The sequence below is a fragment of the Mytilus galloprovincialis genome, chromosome 6, assembly GCF_965363235.1.
Source record: "Mytilus galloprovincialis chromosome 6, xbMytGall1.hap1.1, whole genome shotgun sequence".
NCBI lineage: Eukaryota > Metazoa > Mollusca > Bivalvia > Mytilida > Mytilidae > Mytilus > Mytilus galloprovincialis.
In genome coordinates this window covers 32,525,746-32,544,658 of record NC_134843.1, presented here as the reverse complement: position 1 = coordinate 32,544,658, position 18,913 = coordinate 32,525,746, and the positions used below count along the sequence as shown (strand labels likewise).

Genomic DNA, 18,913 nt, shown 5'->3' with positions numbered 1-18,913 from the left:
TGCGCTATGATGGTCTGTTTTGGATATTTTAACCTTTTTTGCCATTTTTCTCTATTGTTTATCTTTTTTGACCATTTCTTTCTCTTCTATAACTTTTTTTTACCCATTTTCTATTTTCTGTAAATGTTTTTACCATTGTTCTCTAATCTATAACTTTTTTTTTACCGTTTTTCTCTATTTCTTTCATTTTCATCGGTTCCCCCCTCTGTTTTGATCAGTTTTCTCTGCTTTTACTTTATTGCCAATTTTTCTCTATTTTTTACTTTCCTTTTTTTACCGTTTTTCTCTATTTATTCTTCACGTAGTTGACAATTTTTCTCTATTTTATTACTTTTTTTACCATTTTGCTATTCTTTAACTTTCTTGACCGTGTTTTTTGCATTCTTTATCTCTCTCTCTTTTTTTACCATTTTTTTTCTTTTCTGTAATGTTTTGATCATTTTCCCCTTTTTTAAACTTTTAAAACATTTTTCTCTATTTTTTTTTTTAACTTTTTGATCGTTTTGATCTATTCTTTGTATGTTTACTATTATTCTAGTTTTTATTTTGAGGGACTTTTTGGAGAAACATTACATAATTTATGTCTCTAAATTTGTGATATTTCTGACTTGCGTAATATTAAAAAAAGTCCACGGGATGCCTCGTCTATGTTAGCAAAGAATTTCCCACAGAATAAAAGCAATTGCAAATAATTGCGAACAAAATAAATCGTGTCCGATACATTTATCACTAACATGTATAATATTTACTAATGATTAATACGTGTTTCTCGTTTCTCGTTTTTTTTATTTTATATAATAGATTAAACCGTTGGTTTTCCCGTTTGAATGGATTTACACTAGTAATTTTGGGGACCTTTATAGCTTGTTGTTCGATGTGAGCCAAGGCTCCGTGTTGAGACCGTACATTGACTTAATATAATGGTTTACTTTTTTTAAATTGTTATTTGGATGGAGAGTTGTCTCATTAATATTGGCACTCACACCACATCTTCCTACATCTATCTAAATACATAGTAGCATTTATTTTTATGGTTACTAATTACATGTTATATAAAGTAAAAAAAAACAGATCCATTAGAAATCATTAGTATTATTGTAATCACGCATTGATTTACGCTTATCGTCCGCACGTGTCTTCTGCTTCTAACACGTGACCGACAATGTGCTCTTATCTAAGAACACGGACAATAGCTTGTTGATTTAAAGACTATATTCGATATAAGGCAACAGAAGTAGAGAAAAAAACGGATAATAAGTGAATAATATAACTAAATGGCTGAATTTGATATATTTTGTCTCGATGCGTGCTCAACAAAACGTCGATACAACATTCACTGAAACTTTCATGATTTATAGAATGTTAAAAGATGGGTTAATGTTTTTCAAAATTCTGGGGAAAATATAATTTAAATGTGAATGTTTTAGTTTATTCATCTATTTAAATTAAAACGTTTAGCTGATTTTACAGAGTTATCTCCCTGTAGTGTTAGGTACCACCTTAAATTTATTTGGCTTGATAAGTTTTCATAAAATTTTGACAAAATATTTACTTTGACCCTTTGACAAATTACATTTGAACTACATAGTCTATGGAAAAAAAATATTGGTTATATAGTAGTTTGACAAGGATTTATTTTGAACATTGATAAGTTTAATATTTCCTTAACAATAGAACGTGATGAAAACGTTCAACTGATTTTTACAAAGTTATCTCCCTCTAGTGTTATGAACCACCTTAATAGTTCTTAGAAATTTGTTAACAGATTAGCAGAGCGAGAAATAAAGTCACAGAAACAAAAGCTGATGAAACTAGAACGGGAAGGAAAATTAGAAGAATATCTGGAGAAAGAACCAAATTTTCTTCATTCTCTCTTGTCTGATCATAGAGTTACCGATGAACAAGTCAGCGTGATAATATTAGACTTGATAGGAGCAGGAATTGATTCGGTAAGTGTCAAAGGTCAAGAATTACCGATTGCAATTGTATTTGTTTCAATAAAGTAATAATTTCGGGTATAACGACGATGGCATCTAAAATGTCAATATTTTTATGATTAATAAGAATAGGAAAAACTGTTATTTGGTTCCCAACTGGTTTCTAACTTATTTTTTAACCTTATCCTTTTATTTCCAATTTAAAAACAGTCAATATGCATAGAAACTTTAAGTTATACAAATGTATCTTTTATAGCTGACTATGTTATATAGATTTTGTTCATAGTTGAAGGCCGTACGATGACCTATTATAGTTGTTAATTTCTGTGCCATTTGGTCTATAATTGCTGACAGTTGTCTCATTGGCAATATCATTCTCACCTCTTTTTTAATATATAATATAATAGTACTAGTTAAAATGCAGTTTGTGACATAAATGTTTTGAATTAACATTTAATTATATTGATGACCGCCAGTACGAATTATATGTGTACTGATGAAGATAATGATAATAAAAAACAGAACATGCATAAAAAATAACCACAAGCAGCAAAGGAACCGCGCTTTTATTGCTGTTTTTCATTTCAAAGTCACAGTGTGGACACAGAGCAAAACAATTATCACTTCTGTGAAATTTAAGAACGGATAAGTCGTTTTGTGAAAAGGATAATTTAAGATTTTATTAGCAGGGCTCAATATGTTAGCTTTTCGAAGATCCATGCAAACGCATATTGACCAATGCAAAAATATATAACTGCTTTTTACTCGGTACTTACCAAACGTGACAGAAGTTATAAGTAGTTATGGTAAACGAAAGACAAATCAGTGTTTCTTTTAACTATTTCAATAGCTTCATGCTTTTTATAGTTTGTTGATAGGGACGTTTAATCCTGTGTTTCATGTTGACAACGGAATCTCAATATTAAATTACCAAGTTCGGTATCGCTTTTAATAAACTTAAAAATGCCTGCTTAGTTATATTAGAATTTGATGAGACTATTGTAAAAGTGAGATGTTTAACGTTATAAATCCAGGTTCAAGCCACCATTTTCTACATTTGAAAATGCCTGTACCAATCAAGAATATGACAGTTGTTGTCCATTCGTTTGATGTGTTTTGTCATTTGATTTTGCCATGTGATTAGGGACTTTCCGATTGAATTTTCCTCGGAGTTCAGTATGTTTGTGATTTTACTTTTTAAAAGGGCTTTATTTTAATTCATTGTTTCTCTTTTTACAGACTGCAAACACCATTGCCTTTTTATTGTGTGATTTAGCGCAGAATCCAGATAAACAAAAGAAACTATATGAAGAAATTAAAAATGTCCTTGGAAAGAGTAAAAAGGTCAAAAAGAGCCATCTTGCCAACCTTAGTTACCTAAAAGCGTGTGTTAAAGAAACTCAAAGGTAAATATAAGTAAGATAATAATAAATCAGCTGGTTTAGGGATTGAAGATGAGCAACATTTCTCCATTTCGGGAAAGAAAAAAAAATATTTCCTAAGTTTTCAATATTGATACCATCCGTCTAAACTCGGCCGATTCCGTACCCTCATCTAACGGATAGAGTAGCTGATTTTACCAAAGATTGTCGAATGATATTGATACGCGTTTATCATAAATATCGTCATGTGATACATATCGTATTTCTTGATTTTTTTTAATTTTTGGGGAAATATCACAAATATAAGTTAAATATGCTGTCACTATGTGTGTACATTTCATCAAATTTTCTTAAATTTAGCAAGTTTCATATAGAAATAATGACTTATTTTAAATATTGTTTTAAATAGAATTAATGAGTAATATTTGTTTAACTGTCTTGTTTGCAGAAAAAGGTTTCCAGTTTTCATTGGAGCTCAGAGAATATTAGAACATGATCTCGTATTAGGTGGATATCGAATTCCAAAACAGGTACTTAATTTAATTTCTTATAAGTGGGACATTTTTGTACACATATATAAATTATATCGCCTGCCCTTGTCAGCTGATCGGATCTGATCCTCTTTTAGGAAATAGAATTTCATTGGTTTCGTGTTAGACAGAATTAAACCTTTCGTTTCAACTTAGATATATAGAAAATAGTGTGATGGTACACGTTTTGAAGTTCAACACTTGTAGATATCTACAGTGGTTTTGTTTTGTGACGTTTGTGGTGCTCTGTCCTTGGATTTCTAAGTTCTGTTCTATACACTGTTATATGTCTAATGATTTTTATTCGTTTTTTGCCATGGTATTGTGAGTTTTTCTCTAGTAATGGGTTTGAATGTCCTTTAAGTATATCTCGCATCTGCCTTATCTTCCTACGTGAATAAAAACTCGTAAATCAAACTTATAGCAGACTGTTGGTGTTGAGAATGTTTTGTTTCTTTTATTCCATTGAAAGGAATTAGCATCCCTGTTAATAAATAAGTTTAGCTTTTTATCTTGTTATTTTCTAAAATAAAAAAGAACAAAGAAATATATATCATAAAGTACTCTTAGACGACTTGTCGAATCACGATCTCTTTAAAATATTAGAAAGCCAAAAAAAAAAGACAAAGAGAAACGAACAAAGGAGAGATATCGAAACACACGAAACACAACATCTTCTTTTTAGAATTGCTTTAGTTTGTATTGTAATAATTTAATTTCCAGACGGCTGTTGCTATAAATAACGACGCCATGTCAGTAGATGAACGATTTTATCCAAGACCTAAAGAATTTATTCCTGAGAGGTGGTTAAGAAGTTCAGACGAGGATGTTACTATGGGACGAAATCATCCATTCGGAATGAAGCCGTTCGGTTTCGGTCAGCGTAGTTGTCTAGGACAAAGATTTGCTGAAAATGAAATATACATCTGTATACTCAAGGTATAACTTAAGTATCCATAAATATCAACTTTCCACCATCAAGCAATTAAAAATAATGAATAATTTCTTTTAGTAGATAAATTATCTTAATAAGCCAGTATATTTCAGTTGTTTTAAAGCTTCATTTCAAGACTGCTATCATTAATCTACTTAAGCTAAACTAAAAAGTATAGTAAAAGAACCCTATGAAATGAAAAATAGAAAACATTTATATAATAAAGAAAATTATATGTGTTTTGAGTCGTGTATTACCTTCACTGCTGATCCAATTAATAGATATAAATGAATCAGAGAACAACCGTTTTACAAATTTTACTCCTATTTTACGCGTATTTGACACAATCCTTTTTTCAAATCGAATATAGAAAACCACAAATAAAGATATCGCCCATTAACATTAAACAATCACATGGTCAGAATATATTGATTTGACAGAAAGACGTGGGCATTGTTTGAGTGAACTTTATATTAGAACCTCTTATCTTATGGTCAAGTGTTAAACCCTGGAAGTATTATAATTCAATATAATACATCCATGGTTAAGGTGGCACGGTAATATTTCCTGGCCCATAGGGATAATGATAGCCTTTTTAGAATTTTCACCACTTTCTAACACTGCAAAAAATTCTACATTCACAGTTAACTGAAGTACTTTCATTTTACTATTTAGAAATGAATTTGAATATGTATCATGACCGTTTACTTTTTTTGCTATATTTAAATACCTAAGGCCACTAGTGTTTTTAGGTCTTTTATGGTGCAGTGAATACAAAATTAGAAAAAATTCTCAAAAATTCATTTTCATCTGTATGTAAAATTATTTCATATTTTTCTACACCTGATTCATCCCTCAGTTTGGGAAAGTATGTTCAGTTGATACTGTATTTTTTGTCCAATCACACTGTTTAGATACATTAACCTAAGTAGGGTACACAAAAGAGCAACCTAAATTCTGGAATGCAAATACTACCGTGCCACCTTAAACATAATGCAGAATGATTTTCAATTGTAAATATAAAGATGTGAATAACAGAAGTAAAGATAAAGTCAAGATTTCTTTATTTCTTTTTATGTTAAAGGTTTAATACTTATATGAGTTATTTGGTTTCGTACTGGGATTACAATTTTACAAGCTGGATAATTTTTTATAATTACAAAAAGAAAACAATCTATGTTTAATATCATACATGTTTGATGTCAAATAAATAATTTTTTTCTTAATTTTCAGCTCATCCAAAATTTTGAGGTATTACTGCCAGCGAATGTAACTGATATACCAACTGTTAAACGAACATTTATAACACCAGATGCTGAAATCAAATTATTCTTGAAGGAAAGACCAGAGCCTGTTGTTTGAAAATAATTATTAAATAGAAGTATCTGAGAGTAACCTAGAATATTCTATGAGTCGTTTTACATTATTTGTACTTTTGGAATATCTAGCATTGAGTAGAAAGCAATTTATGAATGAAGATTTATGTGCCCTATTACACAAAGGCATGCCTGAAAAAAGTTCATGAATTTTTACCAGGACATTTATTATCAAACATCCTCTAGAGTAGAAAATAGAGCATACGCTTAACTCTTTTCGAACATTTTTTCTAAACGTATATTTTCGATCAGCTGAATGAGGAAATTGAACTTTTTACACGTACAATTCATCCTATATGTGAAGGTCATAACTGGGACCAGATTATAATGACTTTTAAATTTAGATTAAAAGGCATAATACTGCAGCGGAAAAAAGAAGAAGGTGACCTGATAGGACAAGGTTAACCTTGATAAATGTTAAACTGGATTCCTGTTGTGTTCACTTATCTCTACAATAACGTTTGTTGGTGCGGTGATTTAGATGAAATGGCGGACATGTTTAGATAAAGGTGATATTGAAAGCAAGTTTGACTAATACTCAAAAGTCAGGGCTAAAACAAAAACAGTTCACGAAGGAAAAGTTATATCTTAAATGTATTTACTCGCAAAACTGACACATATTTATTTATAATTTAAGTAATTTAAGAAGTCATTTCTATAGTTAATTGAACATTAAAAACTTTTATAGAAGTCGCAGGCGACACTATATTTATTTACATGTACTTGTTAACATAAAAGAAATGTATTCTTATATAATTGTATATTTTTAAATGTTTTACAATGTTCTTGTTTTATTTTTTTACATTTTGTTATATTAATAAAAATTGAAAAAATACATTTGTAACATTCGTTCTATAAAGTTGTGTATATGTGTGTGTTAGTATGTTGGTTATTGTGAATGTTTGTGCATTTATTTGTTTGAGTGTATGTGTTATGTTATTTATACCTGCAACGATGCTTGTTTTTGTGAAACATGAATGTTTGTGTGTGTGTATGTTGAGAGAGAGAGAGAGAGAGAGAGAGAGAGAGAGATATTTTGTAAACATATTAGATTATTGTAACTTGATGTTGTTATTTCAGTATTAAGAGTACAATTGGGGATTGAACACATTTTATGTGTTACTTAATTTTGTAAAGATTTGATCATTTCCTAGTTGATCACTATTAATGAACGGGCATTTTATTTGACTCATTATAAATGTATAAGGTAAGGCCAAGTAAAATTGTTTGTGTGTTTACCGTCACATGCTGAAAAAAGTAGGATAGGGATTTTTTAATATTTCTTTTACATGTGATTAATATTCTGACTTGAACAGTGCTTAATAAAAAAAATGGTAAAAAACTTGAGGGTAGGGGATAAAAAGTAGGGTTGGTAGGGTTACAGTAAACACACATACTTTTTATGGCCCCGCAACAAAGTTGTCGATGCCATATAGTTTTACCTTGTCCAAAATTCCGAAATTCCGTCATTCCGAAATTCCGTCAGCCCGAAATTCCGTCATTCCGTCATTCCTCAACAAACCATTATACAGAGTTTTGTTTTAAACGCCTTCAGATATTGGGCTGATTTTTGGTTTGTGAGTTAACCATGATGAGTTACAGATCAAGTTTAAGTTTCGTGCCATTCCACTAATATTTGCTGAAATTACGGACTTTGGACGTTGATAAATTGTTGAAAATTACAGTTATACGGAGTTTTTTTCTAAACGCCTTAAGATATTGGGCTGATTTTTGGTTTGTGAGTTAACCATGATGAGTTATAGATCAAGTTTAAGTTTTGTTCCTCTCCATTAACTTTTGCCAAAATTAAGGGTTTACAACTTGGAAAATTGTTGAAAATCACAGTTAAACGGACTTTTTTTCTAAACGCCATCAGATATTGGGCTGATTTTTGGTATATGAGGTAACCATGATGAGATACAGGTCAAGTTTAAGTTTTGATCCGCTTCGCTAATTTTTTGCCGAAATTACGGGCTTTAGACTTTGATAAATTGTTGAAAATAACAGTTTATACAAACTTTTTTTTTCTAACCGCTTTCAGATATTGGGCTGATTTTTGGTTTGTGAGGAAACCATGATGAGTTACAGATCAAGTTTAAGTTCTGTTCCGCTCCGCTAATTTTTGCTGAAATTACGGGCTTTGGACTTTGATAAATTGTTGAAAATAACAGTTATACAGACTTTTTTTCTAAACGCTTTCAGATATTGGGCTGATTTTTAGTATGTGAGTTACTCATGATAAGTTACAGATCAAGTTTTAAGTTTTGTTCCTCTCCATTAATTTTTGCCAAAATAGAGAGTTTACAAGTTTGAAATTTTTGAAAATCACAGTTATACAGACTTTTTTTCTACTGGCCTCTACACATTTTGAGCTGAATTTTGTTAAGAGTTATACAGACTTTTTTTCTATAGGCCTCTACAATTTGAGCTGAGTTTTGTTAACAGTTAATTTATAATTATGAACATATCAATGTGAGACTACCATCATGTTTGTGTCCACATATGTTATTGAAATTGCAGATTTTTCAACTTTTTGGGACGGGGCCATTCGTGTCGCTTTGACACATCTAGTTTGTAAGGCCTAATCTAGACTATGTATTAGATATTAAAACTAACAAGATAAATGCACGAGGTGCTATAATGATTGAATGTTTCATGTTGTAATTTAATAAATAATGTGGAAAAAATCTAGACAATGACTTGTTTACATTTGCAATTGTTCTTTTTAAAAGGAAAAAAGTTCAAACAAACAATTTATAGCAGACAGATTGTCAATTTCTGTTTAATCATTATTTCATATACTAGTACTCACAAATATAGGTGCTGACCCAAATAAGGTATCCGTGATTCATTGGTTGTCGTTTATAGCCATCTGCCATAACTGGGTTTCGTTCACTACTGTACGTATTCTAAACCAGGCCGTATGTTATCTCTTCTTAGTTTTATTCACATTTAATCATTTTTGGGCCTAATATTATTGATTTTGCAGGAAAATATTACTAGCTGTAATTTGTAAAAACTTTCGGTAATTTGGTTCTCAATGCTCTTCAACTTCGTACTTTATTTTGATATAAGATGTGGTACATTTCCAATGAGACAACTCAAACTCACAACTTGTAAAAAAATTTAACCATAATAAGTCAAAGTACGGCTTTCAACATGGAGCCTTGGCACACCGACAAGCTAGCTATAAAGTTTCCCGAAATTTACTAGTTTATAACTATTTAAATAGGAAAACAAATGGTATATACTATATAAAAGAAACAAGAAACACTTATGACCCACATCAACAAACTACAACCACTGAACATCACGTGTTCCTGATAAAGGACAGCACAAACAAATGCAGCGTTTAAACGTTTCAATAGGCATCAACCTTCACTCTAACCTGAAATGGTAGTGTAACAGTTTGCCTTGATTTATTTTAGCGTCCCTGATGAGTCTTTTTTATACGAATAAAACGTGAATCCCCTCATGATGAGTTTATCTACTATACTGTATACTAGGTCATTGTTCATCAATGAGGACCTTACACTGACCTGTAATTGTTCTCATCTTTTTCTTTCTTTCTTAGTTGTGTTATTGGCAAACGTACAACATCTCTTTAGTTTTATATAAAAATATGGCGTCGGACATAATGTACTAGAATAAAACAATATAATACCTAAAACTGGTGTTTTCGGACATTGTGAGTAATTCTAATTCCAGGTGTCTTTCCCGTCATAATACTTGCATAAAACTTGAAATAAATCTCAGTTAACAATAGAAATGATGCAATAAAAAGTGGGAATATTAACAACCTAGTCGTCGAATAAATCGATATGCCTAATATGTGAGATCAGCTCAGTGGATCAAATGGAATGAGGGAAGGGAATTCAGATTGTAATTTGAAAAAGGAGGGACAAACATGCATTGAGTCTGCATCAGGCTAACTACTCATCACATAAATACAATGAAATTTTAACGTGAAGAGTGTGTGGAACTTTCATTAAGTCATATGAAACGAGTGATTGGTGAAAAATAAGGTTTATCCAATTCTTGAACCAATGCATGTATATATCATAAACTTAGTGTTATGTGCACAATTTTATCATTTTTTACGCAAAAATATCGTATAATCGTCATTTTTTTCTCTCTGTCTGTTATGAATTGAAAATATGGCCGCTCATTAATTGTCATGTTTTGAAGCCATAGCTTACCGATTGTCACCTCATAATAAACAATCAACACAGAAGCATAGATATTGAGCACGTGTATAACATGTAAAACCAGATAATAGTTTATTCAAATGACAGATACATGCGTATTGCGATCACCGGATTTTTACGAGAAGGGTCATGCTAAGGTTACTTTGAATACGGAAAATATGTCGGCGAATGGCTTCCTGGAAGCAAGCAATTAAAAAAAAAGTAAACTTCTTCTAAATGAGGACAAATGTAAGAATTTTCTTTAGAAAAAAGTGTATGTACATAAGTTTAATAATGACAACTATCCATTTTGTTATAAAAAAAAACATATGCATAATTTATTTTTTTAATTTAAGGTTTCATATGACTTGTTTTTTGTCCGATTGTACGAATGTCCGTGTTATTATATTTTCACTGATGAATGGAATATATATACACATTCCAAAAAAATATATACAAGGAACTGTTGTAATGTTCGAAATGAATTAGCGACCGAGATTGGACAAAATAATGACACTTAGCTTATAAATACAATTAACGTAGAACGATTGTTTGACAGTAATGAATAAATATCTTATATGTTCTTTTCTGTTCTATGTTTTCTATTCCATAAGTTAGTCATCCGACCCTACCTATAATTTTTCACATGTACAGTAAGTTATTATATGTAGTCCTGTCGCAGTATAAGGTTTAAAAACCTAATGATAAACTTTTGTCAAAAATATCCTTTCATTTTTAATAGACTTAAATAATTTGCAATTTGCTAATTTTCTTCGATTACAAAAAACGTTGATCTCCTTTTCGGTTCTTTTCGGTCCTTTTCGGTTCTTTTTGGTCCTTTTTGGTCCTTTTCGGTTCTTTTCTGTAAATCGTCGCTCTTTTTTGTAAGTCGTCGAACCCGACTTTAAGCAAGGAACGAAAGATATTTAAGGTGGTACCTAACACTAGAGGGAGACAACTCTGTAAAATCAGCTAAACGTTTAATTACGTTGTGTTGTTATATATCTTTATTCTGTCAAACCTTTGCAATTACAATGGTATACAGGCACATTTTGTTAAGGATGTATTCTTCTGACTTTTCAGTCTCGTTCAGTCTCGTTGAAATCTCGTTCTTGAATTATTTCCAAAACATATGATAGAAGTAGAAAATATCAATGAATTTAAAAAAAAAAATATCAGCAAACATAAATCTGTGAAAAAATTGTGTACTTACAATAAATAGTTTTTGCGTAATCCAGTTTTCAAATTTTACGACCAATCAAGTTAGTATTTTTAGCCAAAATTTTGAGAAAATGGGTGAGGGATACAAAAAATTATTTTACAAAAATCATGTACATGTACATCCCATATCATTTTGGTCTTTTCAAATTTCTTAGATATGTCTTTTTTCATTCATTTATAACAAAAAAGTTGAAATAATATGCATTTTGTTCTTAAAACTGAGAAAAATCACAAAAATACAAAATTGACAGCATGGTAAATTTTACACAAAAAAGCGTCAAAATATGATAAAACTTTCTTATATTAACACCTACCTATAGTTTTTTTAAGTAAAATTTATTCAGATTGGTCCACTTCATCTTTATAGAAAGTATGAGAAAAAGTTTAATTGTGGAACTGTGATTTTTTTTATGATAATAGCCCAAAAATAAGTAAAAATCGATGAAAAATGGAAAAATCATCAAAATTGGGCATTTTCAAAGGGCCGTAGCAAAAAAGGAAGTACACCACCATATGATTTTTTCTTCACCAATTATTTTGTTACAGTCTTATAAACCCAAAAATCAGGTTAAGAAAAAAGTTTAATTCTAGAAATTTTTGGCTCCTCAGAGGTGTACATCTTTAAGGGAATATTAAGCTTTTCAATGATCAAAATAAATGTTTTATACTTACTGTATGAAATGGATAAAACGGGAAAAAGCTGACAAAAAATCTTTGGACTCTTTTTTTAATTCAGTAATGAAGATAGTTGATATACGTATTCAACATTTTAAAGAACATTTTACTATAAACAATAACCACAATAAACCTATTTCTCGTATCAAACATAAACTAAAAGAACTAGCCAAGGAATTTGTTTTTGTCCCGGCAGATAAAGCTGCTAATAATATTATTATTGTTTGACGTAAATTTTACATTGAGGTTCTGAAAAAGGAAATCACCAATTCACCAACATTCCAACTGACTCCATTTTCAGAAAACGAAATCTGTAACAAACATAAACTTGTAGCCACCGCTTTACAAGCAGAGCCAAATACAATGCAAGTCCCAACTATGTATTGGCTTCCGAAGCTACACAAAACCCCTTACAAATATAGATTTATTTCGTCTTCAAGCCATTGTTCAACTACTAAATTGTCTATTCTTCTTACCAGCACACTTGGAACAATTAAAAACCTGATAATAAATTGTTCAAATAAGGCCTTCGAAAATAGTGGAATAAATTACTTTTGGAGTGTCAAGAACTCGTTGGAAGTACTTGATAAATTGCATGCTTATATTGGTGATTTTGAATCTGTTCAAAGTTTTGATTTTTCTACCCTGTATACCACATTGCCTCACATTCTCATTAAGAAAAAATTCACACACCTAATTAAATGGGCATTCAAAAAATCAGAATGTGAATATATATGTTCAAACTCTTTTAGGTCATTTTTTAGTAGCAATAAACAAAAAAACTATGTTAATTGGACATGCTTTGATACTATATATGCCCTTGAATTTTTACTAGATAACATTTTTGTTCGCTTTGGGGATTCCGTATATCGTCAGATTATCGGAATTCCAATGGGGACTAACTGTGCACCACTTATTGCGGACCTATTTTTGTATTGTTATGAGTTACAATTTATGACAAAAATAAGCATAGACCCATCGAAACAACATCTGATAAACAAATTTAATAATACTTTTAGATATTTGGATGATATTTTGGCTCTCAATAATGACGACTTCAGTATGTATATTAATGAAATTTATCCTGTTGAACTTACTTTAAATAAAGCTAATACTAACAATGACCACTGCCCTTTTCTCGATCTTGATATCTATATCACTAATGGAAAGCTGAATACTAATATTTATGATAAAAGGGATGATTTTTCATTTCCTATCGTTAATTATCCGTTTTTAGATGGTGACGTTCCCTTGTCACCATCTTACGGTGTTTATATATCTCAACTTGTACGATTCGCTCGTGTATGTAACAATGTTTTAGATTTTAACGAGAGAAATTTATGTATTACTGAAAAATTATTACACCAGGGTTTTCGATATCACAAACTAGTCAAAACATTCACTAAATTTTATCATCGGTATAAAGACAGCATTCGTAAATATAGCTCAACATGCAGACTTCTAATACGTTCAGGTATTTCACATCCAATTTTTTATGGTAATATTTTTTATAAAGCACAAAGGTGTCAGTATTCACCTCAGAAACTTACAAAACCTTTGAATAGACTTATTAAGAAGGGATATAATTACGATACTGTTGTCAAGTCATTAAAGATTGCATATTTTGGCGTTAATATTGAGTCACTGATAAGGTCTTTGCATCGGAACTAAACACATTTATTCTAAAAACAGTTGTTGGCATGACACGGGTTATGTTCTTCTCATATATGTTATGATGGTATGATACTAAACCCCTAACGGGAAGGATTGTGCCTGATGTTCATATGATGAAATCATAATCTTTCAGTCAGTTTAATTGAAGTCTGGAGCTGGCATGTCAGTTAACTGCTAGTAGTCTGTTGTTATTTATGTATTATTGTCATTTTGTTTATTTTCTTTGGTTACATCTTCTGACATCAGACTCGGATTTCTCTTGAACTGAATTTTAATGTGCGTATTGTTATGCGTTTACTTTACTACATTGGTTAGAGGTATAGGGGGAGGGTTGAGATCTCACAAACATGTTTAACCCCGCCGCATTTTTGCGCCTGTCCCAAGTCAGGAGCCTCTGGCCTTTGTTAGTCTTGTATTATTTTAATTTTAGTTTCTTGTGTACAATTTGGAAATTAGTATGGCGTTCATTATCACTGGACTAGTATATATTTGTTTAGGGGCCAGCTGAAGGACGCCTCCGGGTGCGGGAATTTCTCGCTACATTGAAGACCTGTTGGTGACCCTCTGCTGTTGTTTTTTATTTGGTCGGGTTGTTGTCTCTTTGACACATTCCCCATTTCCATTCTCAATTTTATTGTCAAACTGCTATATAACCAGTGTAATTTTTCTGATAAAATGGTTGGTTCAAATTTTTTGAAATTTTTATATTTTTGTAAAAGGATCAAAGTAAATACTTTGACAAAATTTTAAGGAAATTAAACGAGCCAAATTAATTTTAGTTAAAGTGTTGGGTACCACCTTAAGAGATATTCAAACTCATAGAATGAAATTCAAAACAGTGTGGCTGTGGCCATTGATTGACACATTAAATTAATCCATTGACTGGGACAATTTACGTGAACGTTTGTCTGTAACGACCACTGTTCACGACGTACCTACGAAAGACTATTAAACTGTGGGGTCACCAAAGGTTTCTTAACGCCTTTAATTATAAAATAATTCAAAAAATTAATCAGGAATAACCTTTATGTTTTGATTTACATAATTGATATAAATCAAAACATCGTGTTTTTCTGATTAGTTTTTCGAATTACTTTATTAAGGTGTTGAGAACCTTTGGTGACCCCATAGTTTAGGCGTCTTTAAAAAGTACATAGTGAGCAGTAGTTGTTACATACAAACGTTCACTAAATTGTCCCAGTCAATGGATGAATTTAATGTGTCAATCAATGGCCACAGTCACACTGTTTTGAATTTCATTCTAAATAAGAAACAAACTGACAATGTCATGGCAAAACAAATTCATGAAAAACGGCGAAATGACAAGAAACAGAATAACAAGACAACAAAAAAAAAAACAACTAAAGACCAAGCAACACTATTCCCACAAAAGAAAGCTGGGGTTATCAAAGGTGCTCTGAAAGAGTAAGCAGATCATGCTAAACACGTAGCACCCATCGTGTTGCTAATGCTAATGCAAATACAAATCTTATGATAAGTTTATTCGGTAGGCCACATTGGAAGAGAAGATGACAGGATTGATGCTACGACAAAATGAACATATCCGTCGTCGTCCTTGAAACATATATTCAATGCTGTTCACCCAATTCGTGATGGCGTCCTTTTAAAGTTTTGAACGGATGATTTCAGCTTTACAACTTGTAACTCTTGGTTTAATAGCTTCCTTGAAAACTCTAACACGAAAATTGAAATAGGAAATGCAAGCTCTGGAATATCTCATCAATTGACGCTTGCCGTAAAGTTGTGTATTTTATACATCCCACACAATAAATTTGACATCCCTCTTAACCTTACCCTTCCAGAGCACCTGTGATCACCCCAAGTTTTTGGTGGGATTCGTGTTGCTTAGTCATTAGCTTTCCATGTTGTGTTCTTGTGTACTATTATTTGTCTGCTTGTCTTTTTCTTTTTTAGCCATAGCGTTGTCATTTATTTTCGATCTATGAGTTTGACTATCCCTTTGGTATCTTTTGCCCCTCCTCTTAACTAAATTATAGAGATTATACCAGTGATCTCAACTATATATCCCAGTAGCTTATGGGGTTTGAAAACAACAAAAAATAATAATCAAAGAATAAAGGCAACAGAAGTATACCGATGTTCGAAAGTTAGAAATCGATTGAGAGAAAACAAATCCGGATTACAAACTAAAACCGAGGGAAACACATCAACTATAAGAGGAAAACAACGAAACAACAGAAACACCGAAGAGCAACAAAAAACAAACGACAATGCAACACACACAGGAACGAACTATTTGATAACAATATGTGAAAATGAAAATTGAATGTCAAGTGAATATCTATCACAAAAAAGTAAATTTACAAAAAAAAAAAAGAAATCCGAGGAAAATTCAAAACGCAAAGGCTTTAATCAAATTGTAAAATCAAAAGCTCAAACACATCAAAGGATATCAACTGACATATTCCTGAATTTGTATAGAAATTTGTTATGTATAAAATGGTGGAATAAGCCTGGTTTAACAGCTAGCTAAACCTCTAACCTGTATGACAGTCGCATACAATTCCATCATATTGACAGCCATGTTTGAACAAAACAAACAGACATAGTAGGAAAAATGTGAAAATCGAGGTATAGGAAATGAAGTTCTTGTAGATAATTATATAAAAAAACATTTGAATACTAAGTAATTCTTTTTTTTTTTATAAATTGTTAATTGGATGGAGAGTCGTCTCATTGACACTCAAACCACATATTCCTATATTTATTTGTAATAATTACACATTTCTTATTATAGTAATATATTTTTTCAGGGGGCCGAGTGGTCTAAATTGTTACTATTGTAATCACTGAGTTTGTGAGTTCGGACTCCTCTTATGCGGATGCACTCGACTCCAATCCTTATTGACAAGGATTGTCAGTTTTCCTATCGAAAGTCGTTGGTTTTGTCTTGGCAATTCGGCTTCCTCCACCAATTAAAAACTGGCCGCCACGAAATAGCCCAAAATCGGTGCTAAAAATTGGCGTTAAAACACAAAATATATATAAAAACAAGTTTTCAACTGATGTACTGTTTCTGCAGATGTACTTATATTTCAAGCTTTATTTTATATGCATGATGTACTTTAACTCTTTCATAAGTTCATCTACAGACAATGACATGCCATTGTTTAGATATATATTGAAACAATGAGGTTTTCATTTTATAATAAGTATATCAAAGAAAAGAAATAGTATTCAAACTGTTAACATCTCATGTTGAAGACCCATAATGTTGACCATCGGATGTTTTCTGCTCTTTGGTCGGGTTATTGTCTCTTTGGCATATTCCCATCTTCCATTCTCACTTTTATCTATAAAAGGGAGTTTATTTTAGGGCATAACGGTGTAAAGTTTGATACAATTAATCAAATATTTTTTAAGACAGAAAGATATAAAACTGAAAGCTTCATCTCAGACAAAAGAGGGCATTTTTTTCAGAATCAAGTCCTATAATTTACATTCGTACGTAAACTCGTGCATACAAATAATTTAACAAATTACCACAAAGCCAACATTGTTCATTGACGTCATTCATATATAATATATATATATGTAACATTAATTGTGTGATATAAGGAAATCTGTTTTCAGTGACCTATACACGTGTTTTCTATCATTTAACCTTTATCCGGCATGGTCGAGTTTTTGGAAAGCTTTTAATTACATGTCCAATAAGTGTACAAAGTTGTTTTGGTTTATCGATGATAGTTTTTAATGACTATTATTGACAGTGCATTTTTACTCGTCCGTTTTCCCGTGCAGTTTAACTGGTTTTTGTTTTCTGAACTGAATATATTTATTGCATGCGTGATGATATAAAAATAAGAAAGTGTGGTATGATGACAATGAGACAACTCTCCACAAGGCAATCCCTTAGATACATGATCTTGATTTTAAACACTCAGGCACATACAGAATGTGGCAGGGTTAAACATGTTTGCAGGCACCCAACCCTCCTCTTTCCTGATACAGTATTGTAACATCACATCATAAGAACGAATTATACAATTAAGTTGCAAAGCTCATCAGAGATAGATACAAATAGTGCGGTGACAGAAGTGTAAAAAGTCGTCTAGATCGCGAGTTTAATCTCCCCAAATAACACACGGCTGAAAATGTTCTTAACTTAAAGACAAATATTTCTTCTTTAGTTTTTGCCCTGTCGTCAGAACTTCGTACGGTCACATTTTTCTAAAAAGTCGTTTTAATGACTAGTAGTATATTGGAGAGTTTCAACCCCCCTTTTTCAAAATGAAAAATTGTGTACGTTTGCTTACATTTAATTGAAATAGTTTTTCCTGAAGCCATTTTTATATGTCAAAATATTCTATTTAGTATTTTATTTTCTTCTAATCTATAAAATTTGCGAAGTTTGGACTATTTAAAATTGAGGTAATTTAATTGCAAATTCAGACACAAACTTTAGTTTCTTCTTCATATTAGTAATACAAATTATCCCATGATATTTTAAGCATATAGTATTTCATAAAACTAATAAGTGATAAAAATTTCGGAACTAAAATATGAAAAAAAACATAAGAAATCAATGGAAAAAGAATGGACTAAAAACTTCAATTTCAACACTGAACTCAATCACTTGCCTTCCGTCACATTTTGTGTATTAGTCAATAATTTGCTCTCAACTGATATATGAAATTACTAGCTTTTTCGCTATTATATACACATATTTTCAATGAAAGTGCACGTATATGCCACATACTTTGTTTGTATATGTTTATATTCTATGTTTTTTTGTTATAAAACATCAAATAAGTCTTATTGTAAAATCAAAATAATTGACGGATAGTTTCAGTAAATATTCCGTGACATGTCAAGTCCGTTGCAACTTGCTCCAATAATTCCAAATAAAAGACAAAAGTCGTTCAATTTTATGCAGTGCTTAATATGCAAAAAAAGCAAACTCGACTGAAATTTTGAGTCAATTTAGCCATACAGCGAAGTCGATTTTTGTA

General features: G+C 31.2%; 1 protein-coding gene across 3 annotated transcripts in view; it reads left to right on the top strand.

The window, feature by feature from the left end:
• The window catches only part of LOC143079385 (putative cytochrome P450 CYP44), a 47,885-nt gene extending 39,030 nt beyond the window's left edge, over positions 1-8,855 (top strand). For all 3 annotated transcript variants that reach the window (XM_076254674.1, XM_076254676.1, XM_076254675.1), the window contains exons 6-10: positions 1,766-1,949; positions 3,177-3,343; positions 3,768-3,849; positions 4,573-4,788; positions 6,017-8,855. In XM_076254674.1, the coding sequence (XP_076110789.1) occupies positions 1,766-1,949; positions 3,177-3,343; positions 3,768-3,849; positions 4,573-4,788; positions 6,017-6,145 (778 nt within the window). In that variant the 3' untranslated portion in view covers positions 6,146-8,855. The remainder of the gene's footprint in view (positions 1-1,765; positions 1,950-3,176; positions 3,344-3,767; positions 3,850-4,572; positions 4,789-6,016) is intronic.
• Positions 8,856-18,913: the final 10,058 nt, after the last annotated feature.